The sequence below is a fragment of the Haliaeetus leucocephalus genome, unplaced genomic scaffold (assembly GCF_000737465.1).
Source record: "Haliaeetus leucocephalus isolate CR32 unplaced genomic scaffold, Haliaeetus_leucocephalus-4.0 Scaffold830, whole genome shotgun sequence".
Lineage (NCBI taxonomy): Eukaryota > Metazoa > Chordata > Aves > Accipitriformes > Accipitridae > Haliaeetus > Haliaeetus leucocephalus.
This window is the reverse complement of record NW_010973266.1, coordinates 2,061,886-2,076,778: the sequence shown is the minus strand read 5'-3', so window position 1 is coordinate 2,076,778 and position 14,893 is coordinate 2,061,886. Positions and strand designations below refer to the sequence as shown.

The 14,893-nt window shown below is 39.3% G+C and overlaps 1 protein-coding gene across 1 annotated transcript in view; it reads left to right on the top strand.

The window, feature by feature from the left end:
- The window catches only part of MGMT (O-6-methylguanine-DNA methyltransferase), a 160,570-nt gene that overhangs the window by 13,151 nt on the left and 132,526 nt on the right, over window positions 1-14,893 (top strand). Inside the window, exon 3 of the mRNA XM_010582013.1 lies at window positions 1,320-1,459. Within this exon, the coding sequence (XP_010580315.1) occupies window positions 1,320-1,459 (140 nt within the window). The remainder of the gene's footprint in view (window positions 1-1,319; window positions 1,460-14,893) is intronic.

The window sequence follows — 14,893 nt, the reverse complement described above, 5'->3', positions numbered from 1 at the left end:
AGCACTTAATAATGGGATTTAAAAAGAAATTCTTTTACTTTGAAAAAATAAAAAATTTTGTATAGCTGCAAGCAGTGGTCAGCTCTAAGTCGTCATGCATAGATTTTTCCTGTCTCCTGATGCACCCCTAGTCTGTTGTTGTGCTCTTCAATCAGTTTCCCACTTTCTTAATCACTTCTGCATTTCATCTGATACTTCTTTGGGTTTTCAGCATCATCTCCCTTGCTGTAGGCAGACACAGGTGTCATAGGTGGGGTGGACTTCAGAGAGCTTTGGGGTAGACTGTAAACTTGGGTAAATACTGGGAAAATAAATTTGTGCAGTTGTCTGTGGAGACTGTTGGTTCTGAATATTGCAGTAACAAGCAAATTTTTCAGGTGTAAAGCAAACTGCAAGGTAGCCATATGGTCTGAGTACTTGAAAAAAACCCAAGAAACCTTGTTGGTCTCTCAGTATAACCAGGAGGTTTGTTGATTGAGTTAGCTTGTGCTGCCTTACAATTTCTTGGGTTTCTTTGTTCTGTTCACTTTTTTTGTCCAGTTTCACTTGAATTTAGCTCTTTGGAGCAAAGGTTTTTTGTCCTGGTTGTACAGCACCGATGGTGATGTGGTTGGAACCTATGGTTTGGTGTCTGGGTGACTGCAGTGGACATACTTGTGGTGTTCTGTCCTGTTTCTCTCCTAATGATTGTACAAACCAAACTGTAAATACAGCCCAAACATCTACTGAGTCACACTGGGTTTTTTAGCCAAGATGAATTTGACAAGTATGTTATTGTTGGTCTTGTACAATATTGAGAAATGCTTGGCATCTGTTTCCAGCTACATCCTATCAGTAATTGTAAAACCAGACTAGTAACAATGGGAATAAAAAAATGTTTCTTTTACTAAGGAATGATTGATTTTTTTTTATATATTTTTCCAGCAGACACATTCTATTTGTGTTCCAGGAGTTATTTGTATAACACTGCTGCTCTAAACCAGTGAATATACGTTGTTGTCACAGTAATCCTTTTGAAATCACAACACATCGAATATTAGCTGATAAACCAACCATGAAACTGCTATTACTTGGGATTTTTACAAAAGTCACTGTTCTGCTAGTTAACTGGTTTTTGAGACTTTGATTTAGATGCTGACTTAGGATGGATCATTTTACATTGGAGTTTTGAAAGTAAAAGTCATAGTTGAGGAAACTTGAAATATGCTGTTTTCTTGCTTTTTTTAAAATTACTTTTGAAAACTACTCAAAATATCTTGAGATGAATGGTCCTTGGTGAGAATGCATGCAATTAAAGAGGAGTTTGTTTTCATGAACAGGTGTCTTCCAAAGAGGGAGAATCTCAGTGCGAGGAGAAACATGCGGTTCTGCTTAGTCCTGTGGGAAAACTCAAGATATCTGGGTGTGAAACAGGCTTACATGAAATAAAACTTCCAAAAATGAGCGTGCTGCCAAGTGGGTAAGTTCATGTCCTATTGATCCTAGGTTTATGTATGTGGTGAAGGAAAGAGATTGCGCAGAGGATCTAAGACACGACTATGCGTGCTTGGGAACACAGTACTTGATCCTTTGAGAGGCAAAACCAGCCTCCAGTACCTTTAAGGAATGGCAGCTCCAAAATGTGTTTCACTCTGCTGCATCAATATTAACCAAGAAATGTTCTAAAATACAAGTATTTTTAACACAGGTTTTGAAAGTACATCCTGCCCCCTAATTCTGGGGACACATGTAAATCTGTCACTGAGGATTAAGACCTTCATGCATATTTTGCAAATTTTGCAGGCCTGTATCTAGATATATGTGTTCCAACAGGCAGAACCCTAGTATTGAATAATTGCTTTAATTACTGCATACTACTTGAGAGCTTTGGTTGGTTTTGCCTATCTGTAATGTATTCTGGAGTTCAGAACAGACGATATACATGGCAGTGGAGATGATGTCCCAAATATAGAACTGATTGAAGAGGTATTAGTATATTTTACTGTTGAATATAAGTGCTGTTCGATCTGCTAAAGTGCATCTGTCCTGTTCAGATCATTGGTTTGCTTTTCCCTTATTTGTGAGGAAATGCTGAGTGACATTTTTAGAAGCACTGAATTCTTTCAAAACTACTACATGCCAAATTTCTTTGCCAAATTCCTCTGCCAAAATGAATGCTACTTATTAAGGTTGGTCTGTCTCTTCAACGGTTTTTGGTAATAAAATTGCAGCCTTTGCCACAGTCCATGACAGCAGAGCGTTTCCTGACAAGACTCAACCAGGTTTGGCTTCCTTCTCTTCATGTTGTTTTTTGTTCCCCTGCTTTTCACTTCTGAAATTCTTCATGGATTTGTGGGGTTTCCCCTTTTCTGTTTTCTTATTTTATTATCCTTGTAATTTAAGTGTGTGTAAAATTAATCAGGAATGTGAAGCATAATGTGTATTCTGGTTTGAAATATGTTTTTGCCTCTAATACGAAAACTCTCAAGCCTCTAGATTTGACAGTTTTGCCAACTCCAGTGATATGGAAATAAGTACTTCAGTTTCTTCATATGCTGATTTCAGTACTGGATTTCTGTTGATGAGGAATGCAATAAAGCAGTATTTAGGATAAGGCTGAAGCTTGCCTTTGCTGTAGAGCAGTGTCTGCCTGAAGAACAACTAAGCAGATGAGGACTCTTCACCCTTGAGAAGAGGAAATGTCAGTGAGTGGGTGGAAGAATAGTAAGAAAAAGGTCTGTGGGCTCTCGAAGCTAATGAATACGAGAAATTGCATGTTCTTTATAATGCTAGACATAAAATGAATTGCATGAAAATAAAAGCTGAAGATAAAAACAGGTGTGAAGTTGTGGTACTAAAAAATACAGGCTCATAGTGAAATGGCAGATTATTGGAAGGAAATAATTACAGGCTCTTAATTAGTAGAGACCAAAAAGGTGAATGGGGAGGTGGTGTTATACTGGGTGTGTTTGTGTAGCAGTTCTGGAGAGGTAAGAGCAAGGGTCTGTGTTTGACTTATCTTTAATGTTGAGGTTTCAAATGTTTCATTTGATGGCTTGCCTTTTCTTTTTGAACAAAATTTTTAGGGACAGTAAATACTTTCAGAGCAAGTGGTGGTGGGGAGGCAGGGTAGAGAAATCGATCTTTCAGGCACACAGACCCTTTTCCAGGAAATGACTCATGTGTCCCCAAAAGCTCTGAGTACTTTGTTCCTCACCTCTGCCTGCACAAATGAAAGATGCTAATACTCACAAACTGTGGGTCACCCCCCTCGTTGAGGGAGCCTTGCTGCGAGGCAAGGTCTGTCCCGTTTGTAAGGACAGCTTGTTTATGGGGGCTGCCATTTACTTGTGTACCATGGCCAGGTTGGCTGTTGGAAGAAGGATCTCATGATCTTGTTCTTCAGGCAGACATCAGGCAGTCTAGATCCTTTTCCAGATTCTTAATTTTTATCTGATCTTGGTCTTTCAGTTTTCTCAGTGGTGAGCTAACTTAATTTCCCAGCCTCACAGAGGTGTTGAGGCTTTAGTGGCATCTTGATAACACTTAACTTAGCAGATTGCATGATTTATATGCAAAAATTGTTATATTATAGGTGGAATATTACTCAGGAGTGTTTCAGAAGTTAATGGTAAGCAGAATATTCTTACAATTACTTTAAGAATTTAAATCTGAAAAAGAGGTGGAAGGTGGGACTTGCTTTTGTCTTTACTGATGATAAAGTTCTAAAAATTTTAAAGCCATCTGTAAATGTTTGTGCTGAAGTATAACATTTAATCTCTTCTACTCATCGCTAGTGAATAGTTGTTAAATCTGGCCTCATTATTTTCGACAGAATAAAATAAAAACAAAACAGTGCCCAGTGTTTCTCCTAACTGGCTAATAAACACTATGGTAAGAACATTGGGTAGAAAAAAAAACACAAGAAACATAAAAATTGATTTTAATGGACCCCTGTCAGAGAGAACCATAATGAGCGCAAGTCTAGTAATAAATATTGGTATTCTGCTCCACGGTGCTTGGGACTTTTCATGTAGAATTGCATGTAACAATCAATATAGATTTTAGGTTTTTTTAACAACAAAAATAAGTAAACCTTTGAAATATATAAATGCATAAGACTTGCAATCATCAGACAAACCTGCTAGTTGCAGAAAAATCTGATAAGAGTGCCTGCTTAATGGCATAATCGGTTTGTGGAAATCTTGCTCTATTTTACAGCTTGTAAAATGCTGTGCAATTAATCACCTGAGATTACAGCCTATTCCGTGATGGCTCTCCTTAAAACTTAAGAACACAGACTATAATGTAGACTAAAAGGAGAAGCAACAAAGTAAAATTCAGTTTTTGGTATGCTTGAAAGAAATTGATCTATTAATGAGATTAAACTAATTGTAATAACCTAAGGTTATTCTTCTCCTTGTGAAGCTGGTAGAGTTTAAAAGTCAAGACACGTCACAGTGTAATGGTTTCTGTTTGGAGAGGAGGAACTATTATTCAAGCTTTTTAAATGTATGTGTATATATACATAAAATAAAACTTCACCTATATATATGAGGAATTTCAGCTAAATATGATTGTGAAAGTTTTAATTTACTGAGTGCTAAGATTGTTTCTAACCATTTTGCAATCTAAACGCAGTGCTAACAATTGGCTAACTTAAATCAGTAACTTGAAATCACCTATTTCTGGTTTAATATTTAAATTGTGGATTGACTTGTTCATTTGTCATTCAGGTTGGCATTGTCAATTAATAAAGTGCTGAAGTTAGGGCCAGAATAGATGATATCCGTATCAGATTAGCTTTGGAATAATGAAATTCTCTGTGTTTGATACCCATATGCTGTACGATGGAGGCTGCAGTAGTTTTAACCTATGCACAGCATTATAAGGAGGTGCACGCACTGGGCTCACAAGCTGTTTGGAGATCTGTACATTGGGTTTTCTGAAACAATTGGTGTGTATTTCTTCAGCGCTGTAAAGTGGGGCAAAAAGTATATTGAAGATGAAGCTTGAATTTATAAATTTGTCTAAGAACTCCAGCTTCACAGTTCATATTTGCAAAAAAAGAACTAAAGGTATATATAGAGAGGGTATATATATTTTACTACTGTATCAGCCATTGTAGTTTTGCTTTCAGTGTATACAAGTATAGCCTTCTTGATCAAAACTAAGGCTTCTCTTTCGTCCAGTATTCCTGCCTGAAATATTGCAAGTTAACTCTGCTCAAGTCCAAAAGAAAAACTTTTTTTTACTGCTATTTTCCTTCTAAGTGTCTTTAGCAGCTTTGAAGTTTCGGAATTAGTTTTCTTTGTTATTTCGCTGTCATCTGTGGTGTTCCCACCCTGGGACAACTCTGTTTTGAGAAGCCTTGTCTTACTCCTGAGCTGGAGGGGTAAATTATCCACATGGTGAGTAGGGAGTCACACTTGTGACTTCTGTTAACAGTAACAGAAACCATGCTTGTATTTTCCTGTGCTAAATATTTACAGCAGAAGATACTTTGGAAACATGGGGATGTTGACTTGGTAGTTGGGATGGCAGCAGGCAACAGTTTTTCCCTGTGTTGCAAAAATCCAAATTCGCTCAGGAATTCCCTTTTCCTTCAGGAAAATCACCCCAGGGTTCCCATCTCCCTGCACAGTCAATGTGCAGCACGGGTTATGTAGCTAGCAGATGTGCTAATGCAGTGAAATACGGTGGCAACTGGAGGATTTTAGTAAAAGAAAGGGCAGTAGTATAACATGCCTTGAGGTAAACTGAAACGGCTTCCAGTGTGTGGTTGGAAAATCCTGTCCTGCTGGGCTCAGGGTCATGAACAGTGCAACTCATTGCTGCGTACTGATGAGCATGCATGTGAAATGAAAGTTAAACTTGCCTTCTGATTAGTGGGCACAGATTCCAGATTATGCTAATATTGACATCCACCGTGGGACTTAAGGATGCCACTGTGAGAAGTTGTTGACTTTTTTCCACTTAAAAGCTTAGCTGAGCTGGCTGGGGTCTGTTGCTGCCATCCTTGGATGGGCCCAGCGCTGGGGCAAGATGCGGATGATGTGGGGACAGCCACCCCCTCGCCGCTGGTCTCCTGCTCCTCCAGCCCGGGGGCTGCTGGGGCGCAGGAGGCAACGTGTGCAGGTGGTCTGCTCCCCCTCCATACACTCGGGGAACTGGGTGTTTGTCGGTATGGATGCGAACTTGAATTTGGGAGGCTGCAGAGGAGTTTTTGGCATTTTGTGCATGTTTCTGAGAACTGAGGTTGGGCTGGTTGACTTGCTTTGCCATTGCTTGTATGGTCAAAGTGTGCGTTTTCCTGGTGGTGTAGGAATACCCCAGACTTCCCTTTACGCTATTTTCAGAAGAGTGATTCTTTTGGAAGCAGTGTGATCCTATCTGCCCTCTGTATTTCTTGCAGGTTATTTGCAATTTTCTTTATAGTGTTTCATTTCCCTACACCTTACTGAGAGAGATCAGAGAAGGAGGAACAAGGGGCCAGTTTGGCCATTCTTGTATTATTAATCTGCCTAAACCTTTTAAGGGTGAATCTGCAGTTCAAGAAGTTCGCCAGGGTTTCAGTCACTCTCTCTCTGCCAGTTTAACATTATCAGAAACTCTCCAGAATCTCAGTTTAACCAGGTTTCCAGCTATTACAGATTCAAAGAAAATCTCAAGTGTGTGAAAACGCAGCGGATGCAGCAGTGTATGGGAGTCTGATAAGAGCCTAGAACAATAACTTGGAGAGGTGTGAACCACTCGGTTCATCTCTGAGGTATTTAATCATAGCCAGTGATGATGGTTTAAATGTCAACTTTGCTAACTGTTTCATTCCTCATACTGTAAAATTTACTGTGAGTGATATCTCACTTTGATGCCACAAGTGGGAGGCATTTGGGAGAGTGCCACTCCTCCTATTTTTCCAATAAGCATCAGCCAAGGCTAAGAAACTTAGTGGAGCTCAGGGGCATACTAAAAACCGACTGAAGGAGGTAGGTATGCAACTACCCTGCTTAGCTGCTTTGAATAGATTTCTGGTTTACTGTGAACATCTGATGTGACTTACGTGAATAGAGGGTTATTGGCAATGTAGCTTGGAAGAGGTGCTGCTCTTCCCTGTTCAGATCTTCCTTAAAATTATTGTTACAGTGGAGATTTTCTAATTAAAATGGTATGGGATAAAACCTGAATGAGACAAAGTATATATTTGCAGTAAAGAAGTTAATGGTTGTGGGATGATCTCTGAATGTAGAGTGGGAGCAGGGAGGGGAAAGGTGTCCTAGAGACCTGTTTGAAACTTAAGCTACTGGTAGCATACACTCTATAGACTCCAGGTCATTTGTTGAGGAAAGATGTGGTGTATCTGGTGGAACCAAACAACTGGGTTCTGTTCCTTCTGCAGAGCCTGACGTTTCTGCCATCCAAGATGGGCAACTGTATTTATAACCATTATTCTTGGATAAGTAAAGCTGTATTGCTGGTTATTTCAAAGACCAAGACCACTGTCCATATGGAGTCATCCTATGGTCTGCATGCAGGTTATAGACCTTATGAGTAATAATGTTAATAAAATTCAACATCTCTCTAGTTTTTCGCAAATTGTGTTTATTTTAGGTTGGTTTTCTTAACAAGTGCTGTAGCAGTGTTTGTCTTCTGTAAGGTGGTATTCCTGCTCCCATAGGGGAAGATGTTAAAACACTGACTGTGGACAAGTCCAGATGCATCACTTTCCTGCCAGCTAAAACAGAGCACTTTACTCGTGTAAATACCATAATCATCCAAGCTGATGGCACTTATCAATGATCAAAGTATGTTTTGCATGGCACTTTCCTTTTTTTTATAGTTTAATGTATTTAATTACTGTTTACAGTGACTGGAAAATGGTTCATTAGATGGATCTTTTGTAGGCGTTAATATAAACAGATTAGGTTTGAGATACAGTCTGCATTTGATGCAAGTCTGAGCGTATTAAGTCCTTCGGTAGTGGCTGGGTGAAGGGCTTGGACTGCTCCACGTGTTCTTTGCTTCTGTAGTACCTTGTTCTCAAAAGCTTCCAAGTGTTACTTTAGCTGGCTTGCAGAGCACCTGGTCGTGCTGGGGTGATGCTTGTTCAATGTGTGGGGCAAAATCCATGCAGAATTTTAGATGTTTAGTTCCCTTGAAAATGGGGGGAACACTGTGCACGTGAGGCAGTGCAGCAGTACACATGTGGTCTGGGCTTTAGGCTGCTTCTCTTGCGTTTTATCCCCTCACAATCCTGACAATGCTGATTTTCATATTGATGAGTAAACTGAAAGCGTGTTTTGGGTGCCTATGTAGAACAGTCACCAAAAGGAGAAGGTCAGTCTTACACATTTCTCTTTCTAACCCTTTAATTTCTGAGTATCTTTTAACTTGTGGCACTAAGCTCTCACAAATCTTGTTGAGTTTTCTGCCGCTTGTCTTGGAAACAAAACATGCAGATGCGTGGGTAATGGGAAGATGATGCTTGTTACTTCAAATTACTACAAAATAACAGGAAGGTGGTATATTTAAAAAAAAGGGAAAGAAAAAAAGAAATATTACCTTCTCTGGTAGAAGTGTCTACAAATATCCAGGCATCAATCTTTATTTCAGCAGATTCAATGGATGTGGCAGGAAGAGTTATTATATAGCATAGTCCTCCTTTTATTAAAAATAAACTGGGCTAGGTTTTTTCATAGTTTCTTGTGGAGATGCTACAGATTGTTTATGCTGCATCAAGATAAGAAAACTTTTTATTGGAAATAGTCTTTCAAAAACTTAAACTCTAAAAACATGTGGAAAGTTTAGATTTTGTCAAAGCCTTACACATAGTACAGCTCAAATATGTAGTTTTGTATGTTTTTAGAAATGGTTTGCTGGAGAAGTTTTACTGTAAGGTGTGGATGGTGGATTTTATTTTGCATGATTGGCAAAACCCACATTCCTCTCTCACTTAAACTGAAGTGAATCTTGAGCAACTCCACTCTAATCAATACTATACTTTAGATGTGTTATTTTTCCTGACATCACTGCTGCATTTCTATTCATCTGTCAAAGGCAGTATTACAGGATTCAAATAGGAGTGGTTTTTGCAAGTCTTCAGTTGCATTTTTGTCTAGAAATCTAGGCAGAGAAGCCTTTGAGGGATCTCTGTGGAAAACAAACAAACAAAAACAACAAAAAAACCCCCCAAAACCAACCAAACAAACTCACAACATAAAAATCCAGGTTGCTATTGGGCAGTTATACATGGTACTAATCTGATGTTTTAAAACCTTTGTTAATGTAGACAATGCCATGTCAAAATGCTAAAAGCCCTACTTCAGTGTGCAGAAGAGCAAAAAGCTTTGGTGCTCGACTGGTGTGTTTGTAAACCTCGATGGTTGGCCAAGACTTCTAAAGCAAGAAATGTTATAACAACCCAGTGATCACATTTTACAGTGGTGATATTTTAAAATGGCAAAATAACAACAAACTGTATTAGATAATATAACTTGTGCAGACACCCACTTGAAAATACCACAAGTATGATGGGTTTATTTCTAGTGCAGAAGATGTAGAGCTGTAATAGTGCTGAAAAATAATTTCGCCAAAGAGGAGTGTGAGAATTTGTCTATGCAGCATCATTTCTTCAAGAAATTTCTTAGGAAAGAAATCTTTTCCTGACACCCTGCCCTATACTATGCCACAGATACTATGCCTGGTGTATCTTTACTAACTCTTCTGCAATTCAGGCCATGAGTGGAACCTTTCCACTTCTCGTGCCAGAGGTAGATTAATGCAGTGGAGCATTTTTCCATTGCAAATCCTTGTTATAAAATGGGAAAATGGGCTGCATAATGACATGGATTATGTTTCTATTACGTGCCAGAATTAGTGGGTATTCTTAAATATTGCAACTCTTCATCTTGGTTTTCTTCCCAGGTTTCTCTGGTCCTCCAGAAAAAATCTAGGTATGTAGACAGATAATGCTGAGAATAATTTAAAGCCCCAGAGCTGTTTTGAGATTAGACAGTGGGGTGTAAGTACAGATGCCCATCTGGTTAATAGGAACCCTTCTTGCAGCTCTCCCTAAGTGAGAGAATTGAATTACGAGAAGTGTTTTGCTGAGAAGTGTCTGTGACATCTACCTGAAGAGCCTTGACTATGCAAATGCTATGATCAGAACAATGTACGGTGTTTGAGAAATACCAGGATTGTTTGGGTTTATCTGCTGTTGGGTGGCTTTGCCCAGCTCTAGCTGGAGGTGGAAGCTGCAGTAGCTGGTCTCATGCATTTGCAGTAAAATTCACAAAGATCACATACTACCAATGCTTGTGCTAATTATAGCTGTTCTTAAAATGCCTACCTTAATTCCTTCTATAAAAGGAATTTAAGACTTGGTAGGACAAAGCACAGTAAATCATCCTGGAGTGCAGAGCTGTGAGGCAATATGTGTCCTTAACCCACATGCTGCTTCTGCAATAGCTCACCTTTGCAATTATATTGATTTTCAGTTAAATGGCAAATGATCTTCAGAACACCATGCTGGAAGAGAAAGAGTTAAATTCTAAAACCTTATCCTGTAACTGTAAATGCCATTTTTCTTTCTTCACAAATGTAACCTTTTAACATTTATTTTTAGCTTTTACATTAATATATGTAAAAATATTAAAAGCTCTTGTATATTACATTAAAAACTTATGTCAGCTGCCCTGCTTTTTCCTATTTATTAAAACTTTTCAAGCAGTGAAAACATTTTACTTGTTAATGAGGGGAAGAAGGAAAATTAATGACATAGAGCTTGGATCTTCCAAGATGTCTCCTTTTAACCATGCAAAACCAGCTCTTTTTCCCACACTATGTAGTTTAATTTCTGTGTTAGGGTTCAGTAAGCAAATGCAAATAGATTTAATGATTTGCATCAGTAGATCACTTCTCAGTTTAATATCCTCTGATATTTTGGTCAAGGACTTTTTCTTTGGAAGGCTAGTGCTGTTTTGTAGAGTAAAAATATTAATAATGGTGGCATTGTTATGTTCAAGTAAAGCAAGGGAAATGTATAACTTATTCAAAAGCAGCATCTCATATTATCTTCTCACTAAGATCATGCAGTGGAAAAACTTATCCAGAAAAAGACACTTAAATAATTGTGAATTGCTGATCATATTAAACATTTAGTACTGGTTTCCATATCACATCTCATCTTATTCTCATTTTGCATCAGAATTTTACAATTCTGATCAGTAGTGCTCCTAGCAGTGATGTGAAGTACCTTGCCCTGGGATGCAGCAGCGGCTGCTTTGTGGTGGCTGATGCTACATCAGCCAGGAAGGCTGGAGAGTCCATCGGGGCACTGCTGTACATCCCAGACCTCAGGCTTCTTCTAAAAGCCTCGAGCTTCTGGTTTTAACTTTTGCTGTCAGTATCTCTGGGTACAGAGCCATTCCTAGAAACATGGTGACTTAAACTCCATATGCTTTCTGATGGTTAAATCTAAGTGTCTAACTTATATGGACTTAAGTCCAAGTTCCACTGAAATCTGGGAACTGTTGCTTCAATGGGAGGGACTGAGTGGTCCCATGTAGTTCTTATAAATCTTTCTGAAAGTTTTAAAGTCTTAAGTGTGTGATAAGCAGTTAGCAAAAAGCATCAATTAGTAGGCAACAACTGGGCTCCTCCATGCCACTGGCATTATGTCTTAGAGGCCACCAAGAGTGGGGTGGGAGTTTGCTATGAACAGTGGAAGACACCTTTAAACAACTGGAGTCAGTCTCCAAATCACAGAACCCTGTTCTCATGGGGGACTTCAGCCTCCCTGGTATCTCCTGAAAAGGCAACATGGTCAGATTCAAGCTCAGGATGCTTTCTGGAGGACATCAAGGGCACTCTTTTGATGCATGGCCCTGGATGGGTGAGCCAAGGATGGTGCACAGGGAGATCTGCTGCCCGCTACTGAGGAAGAGTCTGGGGATGTGGGGTTGGTGGCAGCTTTGGCTGGACTGTGAGACACTGCTGCTGGATCCTCCAGGATTGAGGAAGGAGAGAAGCATTGTGCAGGCTCTGGGTTTTAGGAAAGCAAATTTTTGGGAAGCTGGTCGGTGGCCTCCCATGGGAGGGCAGCTGGGAAGTGCAGATGTTCAGAAAAGCTGTTGGACCCTCCAGGGCAGCATCCTTGTGCTCAAGAATGGTCCATCCCTGTACTTGGGGATACAGCTTGTCAGGAGACCACTTGGCAAGGCAGGGAGGGCATGGAGGAGCTCCACTGCCAAAAGGCAGTGCCTGAGGGTGGGAAGGGACAAGATACAAAGAAAGATTTTGGAAACACTGCCCAGGTTTGTAGGGATGATGTCAAAGTGAAACCTCAGCTGGAATTAGAAATTGAAAGGAATGTGAAAGGCAGTAAGAAGAGTTTCTGCTGCTGTGTTGGTGATCAAAGGTTGAGCAAGGAAAAGACGCAGCTCCTGCATGCGTTGATCCGGCCCAACTGTGGGGACAGTTGGTCCCTCACCACCAGGTGCCAAGTGACAATGGACCCACGTAAGGAAGAGGCTCTTGCTGCCTCTGTCAGCCCAGCCTGGGGAGGATGGGTTGGACTGGAGCCCTCAGGTCCCTTCTCACCAGGATTATCCTGGCAGCCTATGATTGCATTAAGACACCTTGGAACAAACAAAATGTAAGAAAGAATGTTTACACAAAATATGACTTGGAGCTTTGCTTTCAAAGATATGTTGTCCCCAAATCCTGGGAGCATTAACACACAACAGGCCAGCTTTGCAGTTCCTTTCTTAAAATCTGTAAAAGAAATGGATTTTAATCAGTGTGGTTTGTTTCCTATTAAATGAAAATGGAGTATGAAGCAACATATATGAGATGATCAGTGCCCAGGGCAGTGGAAGTCCACTTTTGGTCATGACAGATACTCACTTCAAAGTTGCTAAAGTAAATACAAGACTCAAAATGCACAGTATAGAAGCATGTCATGGGAGAGCAGTGCTGCATAAACAACATGTTTGTATAAGCAGGTTGTTCTAAAGATTCACATCAAGGGGTATTTCTTGGGTGATGATACATCAGTGTGTCTCATGGAAGTATGTAGAAGGGCAGAAACTGGGAACTATCACTGTCCCTTCTTCCGCTGGTTTGTGTGTGTAGCCTGCCTTGTGTCTTCTGTAATACCTTGGTTTAAACAAAACAATAATAAAACTTCCAACAGCTTAGTTATTCTGCTTGCTTTTTAAGAATTTATCTATAGAAATCCCTGGTATATTTTTGATGTACTTCACTTGACTAAGTTTAATGTTCTAGGAACAGAGACTACCTTGCTATGTTTAGATATTTTTTTTTTGCACTACTTCATTATGGTGTCACTTCATTTTTCTTGTTTAATGAAATGATAGTTTGGGAATATTTCTGTTTTGAATCATTTCCAAATTCACAGCTTGTTTGGGATAAGCATAGGATAGAGGACCTTAATTCTTGTTCCATATTGGTTGCTATCACAGTTCCTTGAACTGTGCTGGATTTAATGAAATCACAGAAAGAAGTCAAAGGTAACCTATTTTAATCTTGCAGACCTCCTTGCAAATTGAGCAAGAAGGAAATGTCAATCTAGTAGTGCTGAACAGGACTGCATCCTCCTCAGATTATTGAAAACGATCTTAGAAAATATTTGAGTTTTAAATTCATTGTCAAAGGAATTATCATCTCTTCACCAGGAAAAAATGCAAACTGTTCCATCTGTTCAGTGTTAGGATGGTTTCATTGGTGTTATCAGTAGTTGCCTTCCTACATAGTCTTTAAATCTAACTTCCCGAATTCCTTAAAACATTTAGTTATTCATTAAAGGATTAAATAAGAATAATTCCAAGGATAGATATTTTGTAGATAGACCCCTAGCAGCCCATCTTAGAGATTCTGATTAAGTAGAAATAGCAGAGAACTAAGTTCCTATTGGCTTTTGAAGAATTTAAGGTTGTTTAGTGCATATAATCCTTCAAGTGATAAATACACACAATTTCCTCACTGCTTATTAAAATGAGTGCTTGCTGGTGATAAAAGCTTTTCTTGATTGCTTCTAAACTTCTGAGTAAATGTATTATACCATAGAAAGCAAATGTGAAATCCTGGTGATCAGCTAATCAAATTAGTTTTTGAACAGCTATCGATTTCTTTAGTTAATTTTGATATTTGAGGGGCTTACTGTTGTAGTCCACTAGTATGTAAATTGTCATTCATACTAATAGATTTTTTTAAATGGTATTTTGTTTTCCTAAGGAAATTGATAATAGCATAGATTTATCTATGATGTAAGGTTTGTCTAGTGTGAAACCGGACTATTGCAGAGGACCTTTCTTCTGCTTGTGCTAGTTCAGAGCAAGAAGTAATGAGATGAAGTTAAAAACTTTGTGCTTTGTTACCAGTCAATTGTTTTCTTGTCATTTGTTTTTCCTCTACTTCTTTATTGATGCATGTACCCTTGGTTTGGTCATTCCATAGTTAGGTTTTGCTTGTGTTCAGATGATGACGGTTAACATAGTTCCTCTGCGCATCCTGCTTCTGGCAATGCTTTACCAGTGTTATGCAGTCTTTGAGGGTGGATGAGTTTGTTGTCTCATGGGCACTGCAATGCAGGTGCATATAGCACCGCCACTGATTTAAAATATACATACACGTGCACACACATGGATATCTTATCGTGGAGATGCTGAGCAGACACTGCCTAGCTTGGTGTTAGCTTGGCTCCTGTGATGAGTAATGGCATCTAGTGCTTACTAAACAGAGTTTTACCTGCAAAAATGGTGACCACTTTCTACTCCTGATGGAAAGCCTCTCCAGAGCTGGAAAGAAAACATTCAAAAAGACTAGTTTTTGCCACATTCACTGAACTATACTACTGGACAGCTAGATATGTTTCTCATCACGTGCGCAGAACCAA